This window comes from Plectropomus leopardus, chromosome 16 (genome assembly GCF_008729295.1).
Source record: "Plectropomus leopardus isolate mb chromosome 16, YSFRI_Pleo_2.0, whole genome shotgun sequence".
Lineage (NCBI taxonomy): Eukaryota > Metazoa > Chordata > Actinopteri > Perciformes > Serranidae > Plectropomus > Plectropomus leopardus.
Window position 1 is genome coordinate 12,742,418 of NC_056478.1, and position 21,723 is coordinate 12,764,140.

Genomic DNA, 21,723 nt, shown 5'->3' on the forward strand with positions numbered 1-21,723 from the left:
TTCCATGCATCAGCTTTCACAATATCTCAAGAACACATTGAGGGAATTTCCTCAGATTATTCACAAATGTCCACTCTGAGTCAACAATGAACTGATTAGAATTTTTATAGTCAAAGGTCACTGTGACCATTGCGTCTGTCTCATTCTCGTCAATGTAATATCTCAAGACTTCCTTCAGGGGATTTATCTCAAATCTGGCCAAAAACATTCACTTGAACATATATACAAATTGTACACAAATGTCTAATATGATATATTGATGAACTGATGGCATTTCATATCAAAAAGGTCAGCTTCATAATGTTCTGCAAAAACACGTTTCTAGCCATTACTCATATCAGAAAGTAAAACATTTTGTCAGATTGTTATGAATTGGTGACACTAATCTCAGCTGGCCTCCCTGAATCTGTGCTGGTTGTATTGATCGTCTGTGCTGGCGGGAGAAGATGTGTGTTAAGCATCCACATTTTCACAGATATTGATGTCAGCTGTAGGTGCAACTTGACTGGTTTATGGAGGCATAGAACTGTGAGGTGGCAGTTCTAGTTTCATCTATAATATGACAAAACCACAACAAGAAATCTACTTTTTTTTCCCTTTCTTTATTGAACTGCATCAAAACATTTGACAAATTACATTAATTGGATCATTTTTAAATGTGGATTATTATTTTGTGAGGTTGTCAGCCCAGTATTATGCTTTGAGATGAAGTTTGTTGGTGAAGTTCTGGTGCAGCAGAGATACTGGAACGAGGCCAATTGAACACCAGAAGAAAACAGATGGAGGAAAAGAACTGACAGTTACACAAAATGCCTCTTTGTGTGGATCTCAATTGTTGTTTTCTATTATAACCCAGGAAACTGCAATATGGAAAAAAAGATAATTGGAGTTCATCTTTTCTTTTTGTCTTTTTCCCACGCACTCGCCCACACGTCCTCATTCAAATATCCAACAAGCACGCTGAAAAAATCTGGAGACACCACTGTGGGGTTCTTCACATTATTGTTGTGTTTTATGTTCTAGATAAAATCGTATAAGGGTTCAACTGCAGGGAGGCGTTCGTTCGTCCAGACATCTTCTGCCCCCGGAGCAGATCCCATCTCTCTTCCTTTATCACCCCTATTCCACCGGTCATTCTTTCAGTTGAGGCAGCTCCAACTGCCTCGCACGAATAATCACTTACTGTCAATGAGGCAGGATCTTTCATCTGTCCTCCCCCTTTAATGTCATGTATCCATTTCCTTCAATTCATATTCTATTTAGAGGAGCAGTGTGTAAGATTTAGGGGGGATTTAGTGGCATTTAGCAGTGAGGACTGCAGATTGCAAACATCTGAAACTCTTCCCGGTTAGAATTCCTTTAGTGTTCATTATTCAGGGAAATTTCAGTCTGGAGCCGAAATATCCACAGATGTCTCCTCTTCTCCAAAACAAATGGACCAAGTGATTGAAACCAGTAAACACTGCATGAAGTGGTTTTATGTTACGAAACTGTGTTTCTCTGACACAGTTCAGCACATCAAAGACGGGTCGCCAGCCCAGCACCTTCTAATGAGTACACACATAACCAGTGTGTAGGATATAAAGCCATATATTGGCAGAAATGGAAGATAATACAAGCATGTTTTCTTTATTGTATAATCATCTGAAAATAAGAATTATCCTTATTTTGTTACCTTGAAATGAGCAAATTTCATTTACATAGGGAGTTTTGTTTCTGAAGTCCACCATGTTGCATTGCCATGTTCTTACGGTAGCCCAGAACGGACAAATTACACACTGGCAGAGTTTTCATGTTGGCCACTATAGTTAGCAGCTCCTTTGTGATGAGAGTGTTAGAAAAACACTGATTTTAATGTAAAGCTGCTTTGTTCAGTGTTTTTACTGGTTTAAATCACTAGCTTATTTGTCTTGGAGAGAAAGACACCTCTGCAGATAATTCGGCCCCATTAAAAACCTCTTTAACAATGACCACTGAAGTACTTGTCTGTGCACGATGAGCCATTCCCTATGTAGATATTGACAGCTCATTTGAGCCAGCGTTTCCCAAACCTCTCCTTGAATACCACTTGTCTTTAAATCTCCCTGCTGCGACACAGCTGATTCATATGATCAACTCATTGTGAAGCAGCTTGATGACAGGCTGATCATATATTTCAGTTGTGCTGCGACAGGAAGAGATCCACAACATGCAGGACTAGTAGTATACGAGATGTTTGAGAAATGCTGCTCTAAGGAAATAAAAATACTACACTTAATTATACACTGAAGAAAACATTATATCTGTTCACTTTCTGCCAGTATATCCCCGTAAATCCTGCACACTGGACCTTTAAGAAATTTGTGCTGTGGGCCTCTACAGACTATTGTAATCTGTAAAGGTTGTCTAATAGCTGGCCAGCTGTGAGCCAAGCTCTGATAGGACCACGATGACAGGGGTGTCTGTGACTCAGAGGCTGACCTGCAGCCAACAACACCACCACTATGAGGTAGAACACAGACTGCCTCTGGAGGCGAATTACTCTGCCCCTCTACACGGCTGAGGTCATTACAGGCCAGGAGAGGCAGGGCAGGAGGATAAGTAGGAGCAGGGATTTCTGCTTTGCAAAAAGGTCAGGCTAGATAAGAGCCGTCTCTGGTGGTGCAGCTGTTCTCTAGCAAGAATATGTGCTCTGACTTAAATCTCCGTATTACACAAACTTGTACATTTCCATTCAGAAGCTGTTCTGGCTGAGATAACACCTCTTTTTTCGGTTCAGTCGCTCAGTTTGGCTTTTCTCAATGCTTCCACTCTGTGTTCACCCAGCTCAGAGTGTACGCACTGCTGGCGTTGAGGATATTCTTATGCAGAAAGATGTGGGGTTTGGCCGGGTCGCTGTGGACGTGGAAGAGGCGGAAGTTTGCGTGCTCAAGCTCCTTGAGTAGGCTGAACCAGTAGCGCACCACGGACGGGTCGTCACCGCCCACCTCAAATCCCGCCCAGTGCAGGTGAAGCTCCAGCAACAGCTGACCCACTGAGTCGAGAACTCCTTCCAGGACCAAATTCTCCAAAATCTTCCACTCTGCGCTCTCCATATCCGCCTTCAAAACATCCACCTACAACAGGCAAAAAAACCACTTTTTTTTTCTTTAGGTAATAGTAAATGAGTTATATTATAACACTGGAATGACGCTAAACTGTGTGGAATTATTGAACGCGAAAGCTATTAAAAGATGAAAAGGAGAAAGTGAGGCTTGGCCTTTGTTGTAGCTTTAGCGATTTCGATGATGGATTCAGCCAGAGAGCGGCCTGACAAGGCTTGCTGTGATTGAGCGGAGAGGAAATGCTTCATAAAAATGAATGTTAATAGCACCCCGAGGTCATATTCATGTGAGGAGACTCATGCAAGCCCAAAGTTTAATGCACATCCTCAGGATCTTGGGATTCCTCTTAATTCTACTGGATTGCTAAAGATGTCCATTGTCTGACCTTTATATCTTTAAAACTCTTGTTCGGAGACAGTGCTTTTATTCCTTCTAGGCTGTTTCAGTTAGCATTTTCTCAGCAAGTACATCATGTAGTCACTAAATTAGCAGCGATAAGACCTGAGGAGAGATTTAGATTACAAGATTTATCAGAAAGAGGCCCGAGGTACTGTCGTGTCAAGGATTATTACATTAAAGATAATATGAGATACTAGCGGAAGGAAACTCATAGTTCCTTGTGTCTTTTTTTAATTGTGGGAAATGTTCACATATCTCCAGCTTAACTGAGAACATCATCTGACAGCACAGCTATTTAAGTAGCCATGAAATTCCTCTCCAACTGATGCCTTTGGTGACACTACAGAATTCCCAGCACTCATTAGTGGGACTGAACAAGTCTCAAAAACTCTCAAAAAACAGCTTTCTGTGGAGAACATGTCCAAATGTTGTCCTCTATCCTCCCTGCGGGCCCCAAAACTCCCACAAGCAGAGATATGTTCCTTAATTGGACAGAAACCTCCTAATGGAAAATGATATGGCATCATCAAGAGGTGATGTATTTGCGTCGTCTCAGAGGAAGGATGTGTTTCTGTATGCGTTTGTTGTGTTTGTGTGCATGTGTCAGGACTGGATGCTATTTAGAGCAGCTCATATAGCCTCACTCTCTGACCTTTTTGTTGTCAGTGGACTTAACATAAATTGCCTTTCTGCCTCAGTGGTCCCTGCTCCAATGCTGCCAATATCAACTGTCACTGCAGGAGAAGTTACAAGCCCTGGCAAGACTCCCGTGTGGTGTGAGTAAAGTCCATATGGTGTTAGAGCTGTGGAAAGATGACTTGTGCTACAGTGCAGCGCTAGTCACGCTCAGTGGTCTTTAACTATGCTGAAAGACAGTAGGTGATAACAATTCCCTTTTGGTTTGAGAGCAAAGTAAGATGTCTTTTGTCAAAAACTGCAGATGTCTGATTGACGTTAATGGATCGTTTCACTGGATCAGTGTTAGTTTGACATTTTGGCTGCGTTTGAGGTCGGAGCTGGGAATGACATCAAACCATAGTTGACTGCGTTGCAGTGCAATATTTCGGTAGACTAAGATTTTAAAAACTTGCTGACAATGCCAGTTCTAGCCAGATTAGCCATGGTTAGCAATACAAGTTAATACCAATGCATTGTGCTGTATTTTCTGCATAAAAAAACCATAGAGGTAGAAGTTGTACTGTTTCTACAGTTGTTTTAAATAAGAAAGAAGTATTAATGAACAGTACTACTGTTATTGCGTGGAACAGCCATCCCAGCTAGCAATTTTTGGCTCTAAAAACATTCTGAGAATGGTGCAATGGAACCAATGCAATGTTTTAGTAACGTTTTTAGTGTCAAGTTTTCTTTTAGTTCCCAGAATGTTAAAGTTTGAGTAACATTCTCGATAAATATTTTTTGCAACATGTGTGAATGTTTTCTAAAACAACAGTCAATGATCTGTCATCTCAAAATCACCAAACATCCTCAGAATGATGAAGTTCAAACATTACGTCTTAGTTAGCATTTAACCTTACAGAGACATTATTCAAAATGATAAACATCCTCAAAACCTTGTTTGAACATTAGATTAAGATGCTTTCTTTAACCCTCAGGTCCTCCTTTAAAAAAATCACTTTTGTCCTCTTAAGACCCTTTTAGGTCACTGTATCATATTTAAAACATTATTGCAACTTGTAGGATTTTGAGTTTCAGGGTTGGCTCAAAACTAGGATGGTGGATTAAGGATTTTCCAGGTATCCAGGCTGACTTTAGCCTTGACTCAGCTGCATGAAAGTAGAGGCACATAAGTTACCATGGAGATTTATCCTGCTCCAGACCAGGCTAACAGCCAGGCTTGTTTACTCCTGGTGCCTGATTTCTTTAGTCAGCTGTCACTCTGATCAGAATTTTTCTCTTTGTTTTCAACGTCCACATTTTACTTTTTTGCACATTATATGCTTTACCTGCTGATACATCTCAGTGAGAAGCAGCTGTTCACATGCTGAAAACTCTGCTGCATGCTTTTTCTCCACCTCTGCATCAGGACGATCTGAGATGACACATGTGGTCTACTCACCACAGCTGTGGACGCGCATTTATCCAGAGTACTTTCACCTGGTTTGACATAGGTGCACCCTCTCATCCTGGTTTGGCGAACGTGCAACAGACATAACACCAAGGGCTGAGTGGAAGTGAAGGAGGGCACGTGCAACAGCTTTTGGAGCACACCCTAAATCATCACTGTGGAAATGTTTTGTTTTTGGAGAAACTGCGTGTCAACAGATGGCGTACATCATATGTAAACAAAAGCCATGCTGAGGAAACACAATGTACCTGCCGGGCCACTTCACTGACTTCTTGCTGCTCTGTTTCATCAATGTTGACTGAAAAAATGTGCCTGTAAGACTGAAAATCATCCGTGCTGTTCTGTCGGGAGGTGCAGGGACTTAAACCAGTGGTGAGTAAGACAAAGCATAAATAATAGTAAAGTGGTTTAGTTATGAGTAGAGGAAAAGTCTGCTAGCAGTTAAGCTAATTTCAGCAATGTAAAATGCCCTAGGCTTATGCTAAAAACATTAGCATGCTGTATATGTGGGGGAAATGTGACCTACATAAGACTGTTATTTTATGATCCTTGACAGTTAATATTGAGATTTATACATTCGTGAAAAGATCTTGTTACTCCACATTTGAGGTTGTTGGGATAAGTTTGTCTTCAAGTCAGATAGCCCTGAATTTTTAGGCATAAGATCGTTTGAATTAAAATGAAAACATTTTTTTTCCAGAAAGGAAATTAACCAGTTTTAATTATTTCCAATTATGTATGTGTTGTTTTTATCTTTTCTGGCTAAAAGCAAAGAAAAGGGTGGCAGCTTCTCCTGTAACCGACTGTGTTAAATGAGCAGATAATATCGGCCCCTATCCCTTGGCCCCTAAATCAAATCGAAATCGTATTGTGGTAGCCTTTGTAATATCTACAAAAATCGTATCGTTGTCCAAAGTATCGATATAATATTGTATCGTAATGAAACCAGTGATTTACACCCTTAACGCTTAACATATTATAATTTGCTTGATTCATCTACACATAACAACAAAATGTGACAATGATATTTTGCCTTTTTATGGGAGGTTATGTGCTGGGTTACTTCTTGCCTGAGAACAGTTGCCAAGGCAACAGGGCAACCTGCCCCAAGCCAAGAAATATAGGCTGTTCACATTGCATTAGCCCTGGGCTTTAAGTTGACCCCGGTCTAATTTAGCCCCTTTTCACACATTGATAACCAAAGGTTAATCCCAAACCCAGGGCTTTTACACTGCTCTTCTGCTCGCCCTGGGTTAAATGTCAGTTTGAGCATGTTACTCATGTTAACAACAAGTGCTATTGTTTACTTAGCCTCGTTACACTGGCAACTTTTAGCCCAAGGTAAAGTCCATTTTCAGTAGATAACCCCGCAAACTACTCCGCTCCAGAGCAGGGTCAGCAAGCTCTAGGCTAAAGTTGGGGTTAGCCTGCTTGGAAAGTGCCAGGATCAAGCAGATGGAAACTAGCCGATCCTCATAAACCCCTATGTTTAAATGCCCATGAATGCAGAAATATATATGTTTAGCCTACAGACTTGTACAAAAAATACCTTTGGTTACTATAGATAATTAATTTATATAATTTCCACATTCATGATGACTTTATGCTGAAAATGCACTGAGCAGCAGTGAAGTATGGCCTGTGTGACAGTGTTTACGCAAAGTTCACCATCCTCTGGCTCCAGCTGCATATTAATTAGAGGGATTTTACTTATTTATGAAAAAAGCATTTGATGACATACAGACAAGTTTCTCAAACAATAAGATTTAATGAACAACATTGAATTGTCTTTGGTTTAAGCTCTGTTGAAAGAATTTTGAACTGTGAAAGAAAATCCTTTAAACCACTTTATAAAGAGCTTTAATTTCCAACTATATTATTATGCAGTCCAATATTAAAATCTAACTGCAAAAAGACATCTTGCACTGTAATTGTCTGTAACTGTAACTCATGTTGAATTCAAAAACACAAACCAAATTGTATTTTTACAACAATAGAGCTGATCAGCCCTGCTGTATTGCCTCTGTAGAATAGTTTGTGTAAAACGTCTGTGCTCCACATAAATTTCTGCCCTCGTACTGCTGACAAATGAATGTCAGATTGCTGCAAACAGGCTTTATACCCAATAGGCAAATATTTCCTCTCCTCCAAGTGACTCGCGCAGTATGTGATCAAAATACACATGGTAATTATTTCATTAAAGCATCCTCAGGATTAGGCAGCACATTGGGACAAATTTTAATTTAGAGACGCTTTTGATGAAAAGTTGTCTGAATCTTTGTAAACAAACAACTTTGCAGATTTGAGAAAATTATTTTAAATAGGAGTTTACACTTTGGCTTGTTAATTGGCCTAAAAATGTGTTTATTTCATGGTGGGTAAATCTGAGCTATTAATGAGACTCTTATTTAAAGTCTCCTTTAGTTCCACACAATTGGTCATGTCACAGTAATTCAAATGTTTTTGCTTGTAAACCAGAGAGCCAAACACCACAGCCTCTCTGACCTTTATTATTTATTAAATGTTTTGTGTGCTTTATTTAGTAAGCTTGCCACAAGAGAGCAGATCGCAATTAAAGATATTTAATTACACATCTGAGAGGTTTGCTGATTCTGTGCATTTGGGAACACTTTAACAACTGCTTTGGCATCAGGGCAGAGCCTCCCAAAGGCATCCTGATGAAGACACACAATAGGAGCTGTCTTAATATTCAGTCTTATTTTTCCAAATAGCTTAAGAGATACTTGTGCTCACTTACAGTTTAGGTTGAGCAATATCGATTCAATTTTATATCCATATCGTGATACAAGACTAGATATCATCTTAAGAGTTTGGATATCTATAAGTTATAGTTATAGAGTTTTATATATATATATATATATATATATATATATATATACACACACACACACACACACACACACACACATATATATATACTTAGATATATATATATATATATATATATATATATATATATATATATATATATATATACACACACACACACACACACACACACACATATATATATACTTATATATATATATATATATATATATATATATTGCGGTGAGTGAGTGATTTTGCAATTGTCACTACCGTCCACTACTTCTGTGGACAGTAATGACAATTGCAAAATCACTCACTCACCGCAAGATTAGGCTCCTTTGCTGCGGATAGCTATAGTGTCGGACCTGGGGAAGCAAACAGCAGAGTTCTCCTCCTGCTTTTGTTGTGCAATGATCAACACACTTCCTTTTGTGCTGTAAATAGATCCTTCTTTTTTCATGGGAGATATCCAGAGGCAGGAAGAATTGCATAATGAAAGATAGGCTGATAACAAATCAGTTTTAACACAGTTTTCTCATTGTTCTATGGCCATTACATTGTGCAATCAACATTAAATTCAATTAAATTAAATATTTGAACAAAAAAGTTTTCTCTGGAGGCTTTAAATAGCAGGAAAATACTGCGCTACTAAGTTTAGACCAGGTTTTCTTTGGTCAATGGTGCAATTGTTTTCTTCTATAGCAATGCGCCTGATCACACCTCATTTTAAGACCTACGCGCTACGCTGTGCTGCGTTGTGCTGCTTTGCGCCGAGTATAAGATGGGGTCCTTAGTTTGGTTTGTTGGGATCCAATCGTCCATCAGTTTGAAATAATTGGTTACATCAAAGAGGCAGACATAAGGGTCTTCTATTTAGAAATCCAAAGGTCTATGTGGGGTTACCACAGCAACATGTATGCCTTGCTGAAAATGAAACGGTTGTGAGATGGATGTGCTGTACATTGTGGTTGCCTTCTGCACCTTGTAATTTGGCTGTACCTCATTTAATTAAGAATGGTAGTACCGCTGGACAGTACTTACACTGCTATATTGTCCCAATTACCAGCATGATCAATGGTCCAGTATGCCGTTTCTTTCTGTAAATGCGATGTGACATTCTGCTAGTAACATTTGTCCCAGAGGTGACAGTATCTGCTATCTCAGCTGGTCACCAGAGCTCCATAAATGTCTCATCTGCGTAGTTTTTAACAAACACAGATAAGAAATGCTGCACAAATGCATATTTTGACCTCTCCGAGTGACTGTGTTTCTTCACTGCTGCTTTTGCTGTCACAGAGGCCTTTGAGAAGAAACTGTTCTGCTGTTTGGTCCTCTGGCACACTATGTGCTCGCATTAAAACCTCATTACTAGGATGTGTGCATGGCTTTGCATGTAAAACAGGTGGATACTGTCATCTATGAAATGGTTTAGTGTAAAAACCCACCCTCATGAACGCACACACACGCACCAATGGTTATTTGTCCATATCTTGTCACACACAGAACATCTTAATGTCTTTCCAAGTCCCTTGTATGAGCCAGTTTGCTTTGCTTTTGGCTTCATAAAAGCAATTACCAACTCAGCTTATACTAGCTGAGGCAACAAATGATTGAGCAGCATGACAACCATCATTTAAAGGGACAATTCAACCAATTAAAGAACAAAAACTAAAATATTTTCCTCTTACCTGTTGTGCTATTTGTCAGTCTAGACTGTTTTGGTGTGAGATGCAGAGTGTTGAAGACATCAGCTTTAGAGATGTCTGCCTTCTCTCTAAAATAATGGAACTAGATGGCAATTGGCTTGTGGTGCTCAGAGCAGCAAAACAAAACATTTAAAAAAATTCAACAGCATTGTCTCTTTCCAGTAATCATGACCCAGTTATTTAAGATAATTCACAGGTCTTGTTGTGAGCAGTTTCATCTAGGAACTATTTTCTGTCTACCAAACTACATCCGCCAACCAAATCACCTTACAGAGAAGGGAGAAAAATCTAAGTTAATTTTTTGGGCTCAAATAAGAATAAAAAGTTGAAAGCCCTCCTAGCAGTCCCTTAGTAGCCAATTGAACAAAGTAGCACCAAATTTTTAAATCCTAGTTACTTAACAGTAGTGAGGCTAAAATATAATGTTCGTCCTGTAAGTTGCGTCAGACAAAAGACATAGATTTAGATAAAAAGGATTTATTCCAAGGGGAAAAGTAATGTGTTCTGCTAATTTCTTTGCAGAGTGTCTCTTAGATAAGGTGATTTAAAACACCATGGCCTGAAGTTGGTGTCAATGGAAACTCTTGGAGGCCCACAATGGAAGTACTTCTTTATCTGGGTAGCAAGAATGTGTTCATTTTTGTCTTTTAGATTTTGATGTTTTTTATGGTATCTAGTTGTTTAGACTTTAATTGCTCTGTCTTATGTCTTCATGTATCTGTACCCTCTAGAGCTGTTTTGTTTTCATTGCTACAAGAAGAGAGAACAGCTTGGATTGGATTACCTATGTAAAGGAAGCTTGGCTTCTTTGACCTTGAATTATCATTCAGCCTGTTCCAGAACAGGCATGTTCACCGGATCTATAACTGTGTTTATTAGTATGCATGCTATCGGTGGGCTTGGTGTGTGTATGATTGATCTTGTATGCAGATCCTTATCTGATGAGGTGGAACACAATCCCTGGGGGGCTTTGAAGAGGTTATATTCAGCATGATAATACTAAACAAAATTATATATGGGTATTTATCCACCTGGAGCCTGAGACAGACAACAGAGGAATGAATCATGATGAGCTGTGTTATGTTTGGGTGCACAGGAGGGAGCCTGTGTTTTCATGCATGCAGCATATGAGTGAATCCTCTTCCTGAGACAGAAATATCACTTTCATATTTTCAAGGTGATTTTTTTTAATGGCAGAATCCTTAACAGCTGTTGTATATGATCTCACTTACGTTCTACCTCTTACCTGTCTGTGTCCAAAGTCATTAAGGATGGTGGCCAGTTTCTTGGTGTTGGCATACTGACGCTGGGCAACGATGGCTGGGTTAGGATCCCTCCAGTCTACAGAGAGCCGATGGAGCCACATTTCAGCCTGCTGTAGGTGAGGCTGCTTCAGACTTGGATCAAAGCAGTGGACCTCACATCCCGCATTCGCCAGAGAACGCTCAAGGGACCGATCATCAGCACCCAACCTGCAGCCCACACAGCATAAGGCAATACGGTATGATACTTTCAACACTTATTTGGTACAAGCCAAGATATGTAGAGTGTTAGAAACTGTACCAAAAGGAAACAGTGAGTGTGTGTCTCAATATGTAATCTTGTTGACTTATACTTTGAGCCTGTTGGCACCTGGTATGTCCTGGGGACTCACATTACATGTGGACAGCTTTAAGTACAGGTGTGAATGCACTCAATGTGTCCTCAAAAAGTCTTGACATCTAAACACTTAGACCCCATTTGGAGGTGGTCTGGGTCGCATATGGCTACATTATTTCAGCAGTGTCTATGCTAATGTGTCCTGGGCTATAGTAAACAAACACCTGCTCAGCTGACATCCTTGCTTATTAGACTCCCTGCTAGATAAGAAAACGTTCTGTTGCGGCCGTTACACAGGTTAGACGCGGTGCTGCAGGACCGTTGCCAGAGCGTTTCTCCTCCTGGTGGTCATTTTAAATAGTCTGCCCATTTAGCAGAGCAGCAGCTGTTAAACAGTCCCAACTAACTAAAACTGCCAACAAAACAGCTTGACTCTGTCGTTAAACGACTCTCACCAACTCTCCCCTGCGTTAAACTAACACTCCTGCAGGTATATCATGATAAACAGAGAGAGGTGAGGGGCTAAGCGAATCAATACTCCGCTTGCGTCTCTACAATGAAATAAGATTTTATCCATCATAAAAAAATAGGGAATCAATTTGTGGTGATCAGTGTTGATATTGTAGTGGGCCGCTACAAATAAATAAATATATGGTAAATGCTGCACTACAAAATTGGCGCTGAATTTTCCGTCTAGCATGATAAACTTTTGTTGTTTAAAAACATCAACTCATTTGTTTTTTTATGCAAACAGAAGTGATTTAGGAGTTCATTTTTATATAGAGTGGGGAAGTAAGATCCCACTCTAAGTGGACACTCAAGACGCATGTCAAAAAGCGTTTTGTCAGATGTGAAGAGACAAATTTTGATCAAACAATCACTGATTTAAATCCAAATCTTGCATTGTTTTGATCATAGCTTCTGCAGACAAAATTATTGTACACTTGTTTGTCTTATACACGTTTAACATTTCAAAACTTTCGGATTTCTTTTTTTTAATAGACATGACTAAGAGTCTAAAGTCATGCTAGTGAATAAAAGCCTGTTAAAAGCAGAAGCTTTAAGTTTTGAGCTTAAAACTAAAGCTAGTATGGCAACATGTTTGCAATGGCAAAGCTAAAATTCTGTGCTGTGTCAGGACCTGATAATCATATATTGAAATGAGCCGATAATACCAAGCCTTAGACAGAGAGGGATGGATGTATGTATTAATGTAGCTTTTTTTACTTAAATACATTTTTACCATATTGCTATAAGACATTGCAACAACCACTAATGAGATCTGCTGCCTTTTACTGTACGAGAGTGGGTCAAATTTCATGGGAAATCTAATGAACGGCTTGTTAAGTCAAAGATAGAGCCTACAGTTTCCTGTCATGCTATCACTTGATAGCACTAAGGCCAAATGCTTTCGAGCACAAAACAGGAAAACTGATTCCTGTTTCATTTCAATAAAATCTGAGCTAAAACTTTAAGACCAATATATTGTTATACTTTATGTTCAAGAGAAAAAGTTTGATCAGAGACCCAAAAACATTTGTTATATAAAGCAACAGGGTTTAAGATGCACACACATAGTCTTAATGTTGAGAAACATCAGCACAAATGATCACAAATGTCGATGGAGTAGGCTACCCCAGCAGTGGGAGAGATGTGTGAAATATGCATTAAAGAGCAGTGATCTTCACCTGCACGCCACATCACAATGAACTGCTGTGCCCACTCAGAGACAGAGAGGCACCGAGGTGCACAGTCTGCTCTGCTGAACCTGTCGTACATGAGATTCAGCTGACAACAGGCTGTTGAAACAACAGATGCAAGAGAAGAAGTGGTTTAGCTTGTAACAAATGTTTTAATATTTAAAAATGTAGAATTTTTCACAGTGAAAATTTGAGTTTTTACTGGGCTTGGGCCTAAAACTGCTGCTGTGGTTTGGACTTGGGTCGTGTTTGGGCAGAGACTACGCAGGACCATGTATAATCGGCCTGATTTTTTGGGCCCGATCAATCAAAGCTCGAGACAGGCACATTTCCCTGTATTTCTGTCTCTTTCAGGCATCTCCCTCACTTTTCCCAATCCTTTTCTCACTGCTGTTCTCTCTTCATCCCACCCCTCCCTTCTCTAATTCTGCAATTTTCTCCTTTCTTTCATTCTCAGTCACTATCTCCGCATTCCCCTGTGTCTAGTTTGAGCTGCGGCTGTATTCTGTAATTGCGGCAGAGGGAGTACATTTCACAGTACACATCTTTTACAGATGAGGCACCACATCTCTCTGAATGCAAACCCACTGGCAGGGGAGACGAGAGACGAGAATATGGGAGAGATTGAGATGCAACTAGACGTCTCTTTTTACCGCACTAAATATTTCAAATGCTTCATTGAGAGATTCCCATTCTCTGGTGGGGTGTTTTGGCCAGGAATCATTGCAGCGACACTTTAGACGACAGGGATCAGGGATTACTCACGGAGCAGCAGGAGGGAGGTAGGATTCAAAGTGCATCAGAGGCGCTTCTGGATGACAGCGCTGATAAAGGAGGGTCTCTGCAAGCTGTAATATCCTCTCTCAGGAGACTACAGAGTGCAGGAGAGGTAACACTGTTGACTAGGATGTCACGGCAACCAGATGTGAAGATGTGTGCGTGTGATGGGTCACAAATACCCATTGGGTTGCTTTAAGTGTGCCTGTCCTGGCACTGAACTATTATGTCAACAACATGACTGGATGCTGTGAACCTCAGAGGCAAGGTGGTTAACAAATGCTGTGTAGGCTGGGAAACTATCTGCTATCTGTTAGTGTGGTTCGCTTTCAAATTCTCCTTTCTCCCATGGTGCTCTCAAAATGTTTCTATCTCTCCATCTCAGCCGTCACTCTTTTTTGTGTCTGTACCATGCTTCTATTTTTCCTCCTTCATCACATGTTGCAGCTCGTTAACAGGTGCATGATTAATGACTGATGTGCTTTAGCCTATATAAGCGCTCCAACTGAGCAGGAAAATTTGTCATGAGTGAACCTCTTTCAGATTCAAGGAATCCAAGTCTTTCTGCAACCTGGTGTCAATCCCAACTTGTAAGAAACCGATGAACAGAGGCAGGGCGGTGGTATGTTTTGACACTTGTGCAACTATCTAAGTATACAGGGCGAGTAAGTCTGCATAGGGCAGTTGGGATGGTATGTGGATGGGTCAAACACACTCCAGACTTTCATCCAAGGGTCCACTGTCTGTGTCCTTTGTGAAACTTAAGGAGTTTAACCAAGTCAAAATGTTTCCTGGTTACCAAAGTCATCCTAAAACATAAATTGTGTCCACATTTAGGCTACTGTTCTGGACACTTTTTGAGCCATTTAGATGGTATTGGTTTTTGTTAAAGTGTGTATTTGCATTTCCTAGTTCCTCTAGTGCTACCTTGGAGGAACCACAATACATTTTGTGCTCACTTAAAGATGGAGGTGCACTCTAAGCTAAGTTAAACAGCATAGCCTTGTCTTCAGTCAAATATACACCTACAGCTAGCTCAGTTACTGAAAGAAAATTAAATTTAACACTTAAGACAATAACATCCTCCCTCATTGAACAGAAACTTGAAAATGTGACAAAAATAATCATTAATTAAAGCAGCCACAATTCAAAAAAGATCATTATTTCCTAATTTTGCTCAGGAGGGCTCTTCAGCCAAAGTGAATAAAGGGGCCACAACTGGACCCACTTTTGCCAGTGGCTTTAATGGTACATTTCACCCCAAAAAAAAGAAGAAAAAATTCCTCTTACCTGTAGTGCTATTTATCCATCTAGATTTTTTTGGTTTTAGTAGCCACAACAGCAACATCTCTTTCCAGAAATCATGACCCGCTTACTTAACAAACTACACCACTACACCTGCCAAAAGTGGGGATGGATGAGTGACTGTATAAGTTTTAATGTCCGCTTTGACTGGCCAGAAATTTGACCATTTTTTTCTTTTTTTAAATGACAATGGATCATTCATTCTCTCAGACAATTATTGATTACTGCATCTGCACTGTTACTGCAAGAGAAGAAAAATAAAACACTGAAACCAGTATATGAGGACAAAGATGGAGGATGGGGGAGGCAACTTAGAGTACTAGAGGTGAAAGGTGGATAACTGATCTTTCATGTGGAAAAACATCCCGCAGCCCCCGACTCCCCACAACCCCCCATCCACCAACATGTGACAGACCAATCAGAGAACAGCTGCTCATCCTGTCAAGGCACGGCCTTCCACGGCTCGTTAAACTGCATGCAAATTAGACACATCAACCGTATGCACGAAAAACAAAAAACGTTCTTATAAAGAGTAGACACACAAGTGTACATACTCAGTAATGCACTGAACTAAAAACACATACACACACTCTTGATAGTATTTGACATTTCTGTTAAAGTCAGTGCAGCAGTGAACTGTATTTGAGAGTTTTCTGAGTCTTCTGTAGAGCAGAGCAGAAGTCTCCTGAGATTAGGATACTCAGCATACCTGGCATACATTCAAGTGTTTGACCATGAAGCGTGTACGTGTGTGTGTGTGTGTGTGTGTGTGTGTGTGTGTGTGTGTGTGTGTGTATTATACGTATAGGTCAGATAGGGGACACGGGGAGGAGAACATCACTCCCCATATGCAGAAAAGTGGAACTTCTGAGAGCAATTTGACTTGTTCAACTGTTCTGACTCTCAGGACTTTTCTTTTGTCACTTATAAAGTTTCTGCTTTTAACAGAATTTCATTTTTAGGTCAACTCTCTGTTATTGCATTAGCAAAAGTTAAGGGTCAACCAGGCATTAATTGAATTCATTCCGGAGGTCTTAGGGGATCAGTTAGATAGAGGAAAAATGGTAATGCAGCTTTCTTGATGTCAGAAATCAAAGCTGTGAGTCACATTTTCCCAAGCTGATATTCAGGTCAAATGTTAAAATGTTTGCATAAATCACTGAGAGAATGCATAATATTTCTTTTATTATAGGTGCATGTGCATGTAGCTCGCCTGCATGAGTGGCTTCCTATCAGTCAGCCAGAGGATATCAGATATGTTTTCCTCCAGTCTCTCCGTTTGACCCCTGACCCCCTTCTCCATAGAGAGGCAGGAAGCCAGAAACAGCAGTTTCTCCCTCCTCGACCACTGTCTGTGCCTGGCCTGCCTTGATGCCAGCACACCTGTGCTGTCTCTCAACAGTCAAATTAATAAGCTCCCTCTCTCCTGCAGAAAAATCCCTTCAGACCTTCACAGCACCTCTGCACAGCGGAAACACAGCGGAGGCCCAGCAGGGCGGAAACTGACCGAGCTGATCCATGACACCAAGCCAACTGGGAGTGATTGACTCCCCAATCTTAAGAAGGTCAAATACCTCGGCGGCCTGGCTGACTCCGTTCAAGATTACGTGCCACTCAAGGAGAGGAAGCAGAGGTGGAGTGGATGTGACGCTCCGGGTGGATGTTGGAGGTACAGTTAAAGCAGACACAGGATTATCTTTTCTTTTATTACAGTGTTACTCAACAATTTAAAATGTCCACAAGAACCACACACAAAACATAACTATCACAAAAAAGTGAATATACCTTCATTGTCTAAAAACAGGGATGCTTTATAAATACAGGTTCAGTGACCAATTTGTCATTGAAATTGGATGACGTTTAAAAGACAAGGCTAACAAGGGATGAGCAGAAAGAGAGACTCCTCCTCCATTGTGAGAAATTATTCTTCATTCTTTGATGAAATAGTGAGAGAAAGACCTGAATTTCTCCTCTTAGAAAAATCTTTATTGTCATGGGTGAAGTGACAAAGGCAGCAAGTGAGAAGATATATCACAGCCTGTCAGCGCAGCAGATGCTCATAATAACTGACGCATCTGCAGAAAACTCACTGACTGTCTGAAAATTAATGTTGCTCTACAGATGCAGCACATGACATCTTGTCTCAAAGCAAGTGTACAGAATGCAGTTTTTTTGTTTTTGTTTAAGTGCTACAATTAAGATCAGATTAATGTTAGAATAAAGGTTAATGTTTGACATGTAGTGGTGGGTTCAGATGTGTGCTGGGCCCTGATATGCCAAGCCAGCAGTCAGCCATCATTAATTTCTTTGTGGTACAGCATGTCCTGCACCGCCTGTGTTGGCTATTTTTTCAGTAATTGAGAGCAATCTGTCTGATCGGGAGTCGGGAGTTCAGCTCAGTGCACAAGAAGAAAAAAAATTGAGGAAGGTGAAAACATAACTAAAGTCGAGAGGGCGTAAGATCAAAACAAATACGTGATATTAGGTACGATTTTTTTTAATCTTTGAGCTCTTTAGCAGTTTGTAATTTTTTGTGATATTGTTTGTAGTGCACAGTAAATATGATTTGTTCTTTCAACATCCAGTTGTGTTGTTAATGTGCTGACTGACTAACTGTCATCTTAAATCCATCCTGTTGGCCCTCTAGTTTTGTTTTTTGAGAGACGAATACAGGAGAAATATTTCCTCTTACGCAGGAGCACAACATATGTTCTAGTTGGCTGTTGGCTGTAGTCAGAGACCATTGATAAGCCGAGGCGGCCCACTTTAGATTCTTTTCCTGTATCTGTGTCACATGGGTTTCGCCATTTCCCCGCCCTTTTCTTGTTAGCCTGAGTCTATTTATTTCAGTGAGAAAAGTGAACATGAGTACGCATTATTAACCTAATTCATAGGCAACAAGCCTACATGTATTATAAATTTCTTTCGCCCTGTAGTCATTGAAATAAATATTGGACCTGGTTTTCACAAGCCACATATTTTCCAAACATTCTGACGAAAGAAAGACCAATCAGGAGAAAATGAACTCTGTCTGAGACATGTTTGTCTCTGCAAACCACTCTCCCAGTATCTGGCAACACAGAATCTCTTCTCTCTGTTGGTGCTGAATGGTCAGTCTGGTTTCACTGCAGCACTGTCGACATTTTTTAAACAGAAATTTAAATAGATGTGAAACCATGAATCAAAAGTTAAAACCATAATTAAACTTGTGTTTCTTTGCATAATACTATTACTGTTATTATTTAACCGTTTTTGGTAAGGAGGACAAGAGAACGTTATTTGACTGATATGATCCTGTACTGGGTTGATGTCTGATATTGAGCTAGCAGATGAAAACGAGTGGCAAAATAAGAAGCAAACAAATTTGTGTTATAAATAGTATATTGTTTTGAATTTGCTTTCATCCATCAACACAATACCTCCAAATGCAGTGGGGGGATAAGCCTGAGAACAGACCACGCTCACTTAGGAAACCTAGTGTATACCATTTCATACCATTGGCGCAGCTTATAATGCAGTATCTTTTGTTAAAGAGTACCTCTGGTCACTGTTTTAGTCTTTTTGGTGTGTTTATGTGCAACTTTTTGGCTAAGACACAGGCGGCGTGAGGCGTGAGACATCGGCTTTTGTTGGCACAAGTTTTTTGATGTTGATTTGGTGTGTCAGGGGCTTTAGGAAATGTATTCAGTGAAAAGGTGTAAGTGAGAGTCTGTACGCACCCAAAAGAGTAAACCCTGCAGTGTTTGCTCTGTATTCTGTGGATCAGGCTGTACTTGGGGTCCAGGCATGCAGACCAGACACTTTTGATCCCCTCCTGAACAGCTTCCTCACCGACCAACGAAGCACACGACACCTGCACACATAAAACCATGCACATATTATAACAGCCATCTCTGCTATTGAGAACCAGAGCTTCTTCTCAAGGTTATGTTATGTCCCCTTGCTCAAACTGTGAGTCCTGTACAGTAAATGTAATGTATTATTGGTACAAAACAAGCACTGTATTGGGAAATGAATGGTATTTCCATTAGAGGAATGAGTTTTATTGGCTTTCTACAGTGTTCACACAATACGACTGTTCTCAAAGAGCTGCAGGGCTTCTTACATCTTCCGTGAGACGTCAAGGACAGAGCTCAGCAATTCACAAAATGCAACTGTTAAAATAGTATAAACCTTTGACAGACAGTGAACATTCAAGGCCACATACTGTACATGCTGTATGTATGAGTCATTTACTAAATGTACGTACATTAGTTTTCTCCACTCTTTTATTTGAGTTTTTCCTTTAAAGAAGTATTTCACTGCTGGAAAGATGACATTTTTTTAAAACTTAACTGTCCATGCAATAGAAAGACACAAACAATTTTGCTATTGGCGCTACATGACCAGAGAAACCACAGGAAAAGGCCTCTGGCATTTGGTTTTGCACAAGAGGTAGAAATCTAACTACCAGAATGCATTGCGCCACACCTGACCAATAAACACTTGCTGGTGGGTGACGTAAATCAAGCTTGTCAGTTTTAACAAAGGAAACAGTATGACAGCTGGTAGATTATAAACAATCTCAAATTAAAGTTAAACAGTAATCTAAAATTTGTTTTTGAGAAATTTTAGGTGAGAAATAATCATTGCAGTAACAGAATCATGTTCATTTTTGATCAGCTTTGATTTGTTTTACTGTTTGATTTCAGTTTTTTTTTTTAAGCCTGCGTTTACACAATACAGGAAACATGGCACCCACTTCCTGTTCACAAAAACTCTATTCTCTTCTCAATATTACTGATAAACAGTACACTAAACTATATTTCTCAAGACACTTTAGGTGAGAAATAGGCAATACAATAACAGAATCTTGGTTTATATTTGATTAGCACTGCCAAGTTTTACCATTTCATTGAGAGAGTGAAGAGAGAGAGGGGCGGGTCTCTCTCTCTCAATTTGCATTTGTCTTTAACGGCATTAGTCTAACCAGGTATCTTTAGAGCAAGAAGTTTAAACTACTGCACCAGCATTCAAAAGTTGCTTGGCTGACGAATTCTGAACTATTCTCATGTGATGAACATCTTAATATCTTAATATCTTAACACAGATGCTACAAATCACTGAAAGCTGCTACTGAATTTGACCCTGGGTGAGTGTGTGTTTGGACCTCAGTGCTGAACTACAATATGCGTACTATTCATCATTATGCGCAGCTGGGGTGGATGAATCAGCCGCACTGCCAAGTCTCTCAGCAATAGTGTGAGAGAACAGGGGAATGAAAGAAAGATGGTAAACAAGTAGGAGAGTGAAATATGTCTTCTTTATGTACATTATATGCAGAAAATTCCTTACAATGAGAGCAGATTGGCAGATTTGTCTTGTCAGTCTAGTGTGTTTTTATAACGTGTGTACCTGCTAAAACAGTGTACGTACACGCAGCAAACGTGCGTACATGTGAGTGTGTTGGTTGTGTGTACATCCGCAGTTTTACAAATGACTAAACTTTAGCGCAGGAGCTGCTGCTCAAATATTTGTTGTCTGGTTTCTTTAAGCTCCATCTGCTGCAGAGATTAAGTTTGCAGAGGAAAGAACAATATTGGCACAGACGTGATGATATGAAACATAAATCTATGGTTCCAGTGTGCACCATTCAAGTGTAAACAAGCTAGGATGTGTGAAAGTGTGTGTGCGCTCCTATGTTGTCTGCTGTGTGTTATTATCTAACACACACAGTTTACAGAGTTCACTCAGGTTAATTGAAATGAAGCCTGAGCAAAATGTATTACAGATATTTTAATGTAAAAGCAGTGAAGAATGAAGAAACGATTAGTGCTTTCCAAAAGTATTTTGTTGCCAGGGAACGATGAGCACTGCATGTCAGCTTCTCATAAAAGCACATCTCTTGTTTATTCAGTATTGACATTATTTGTGTTTACTTTCTCAGGCCAACACCATAGTTCCCTTGAGTTAGACTTTCACAGCTTCAAAAGAACCTCGCAGACACAGTGTCCTTGCTTTAGAGTATTTTTTAACTAAACGAGGAAGTCCAGATGTTCCTGTCCCCATTTAGCAGTTTTTAGCTTCTCCTGGGAGATCCCGATGCAATCCCAAACCACATAAGTTATATAATCTCTTCAGTCTATTTGGGCCTTCCCCGGGGTCTCTTAACATTTTGGATGTCTTTGGGATGAAGGCTGGCGGGGGGGACTTGGGTCATAAATTCAAAAAATAATAGTAACTAACACCAATAACTC

The 21,723-nt window shown here is 40.0% G+C and overlaps 1 protein-coding gene across 1 annotated transcript in view; it reads right to left on the reverse strand.

The window, feature by feature from the left end:
- Positions 1 to 380: 380 nt before the first annotated feature.
- The window catches only part of mettl24 (methyltransferase like 24), a 54,073-nt gene continuing 32,730 nt past the window's right edge, over positions 381 to 21,723 (reverse strand). Inside the window, exons 3-5 of the mRNA XM_042503321.1 lie at positions 19,207 to 19,340; positions 11,353 to 11,578; positions 381 to 3,095 (exon numbers count right to left, since the gene is read on the reverse strand). Coding sequence (XP_042359255.1) covers positions 2,778 to 3,095; positions 11,353 to 11,578; positions 19,207 to 19,340 — 678 coding nt within the window. The 3' untranslated portion in view covers positions 381 to 2,777. The remainder of the gene's footprint in view (positions 3,096 to 11,352; positions 11,579 to 19,206; positions 19,341 to 21,723) is intronic.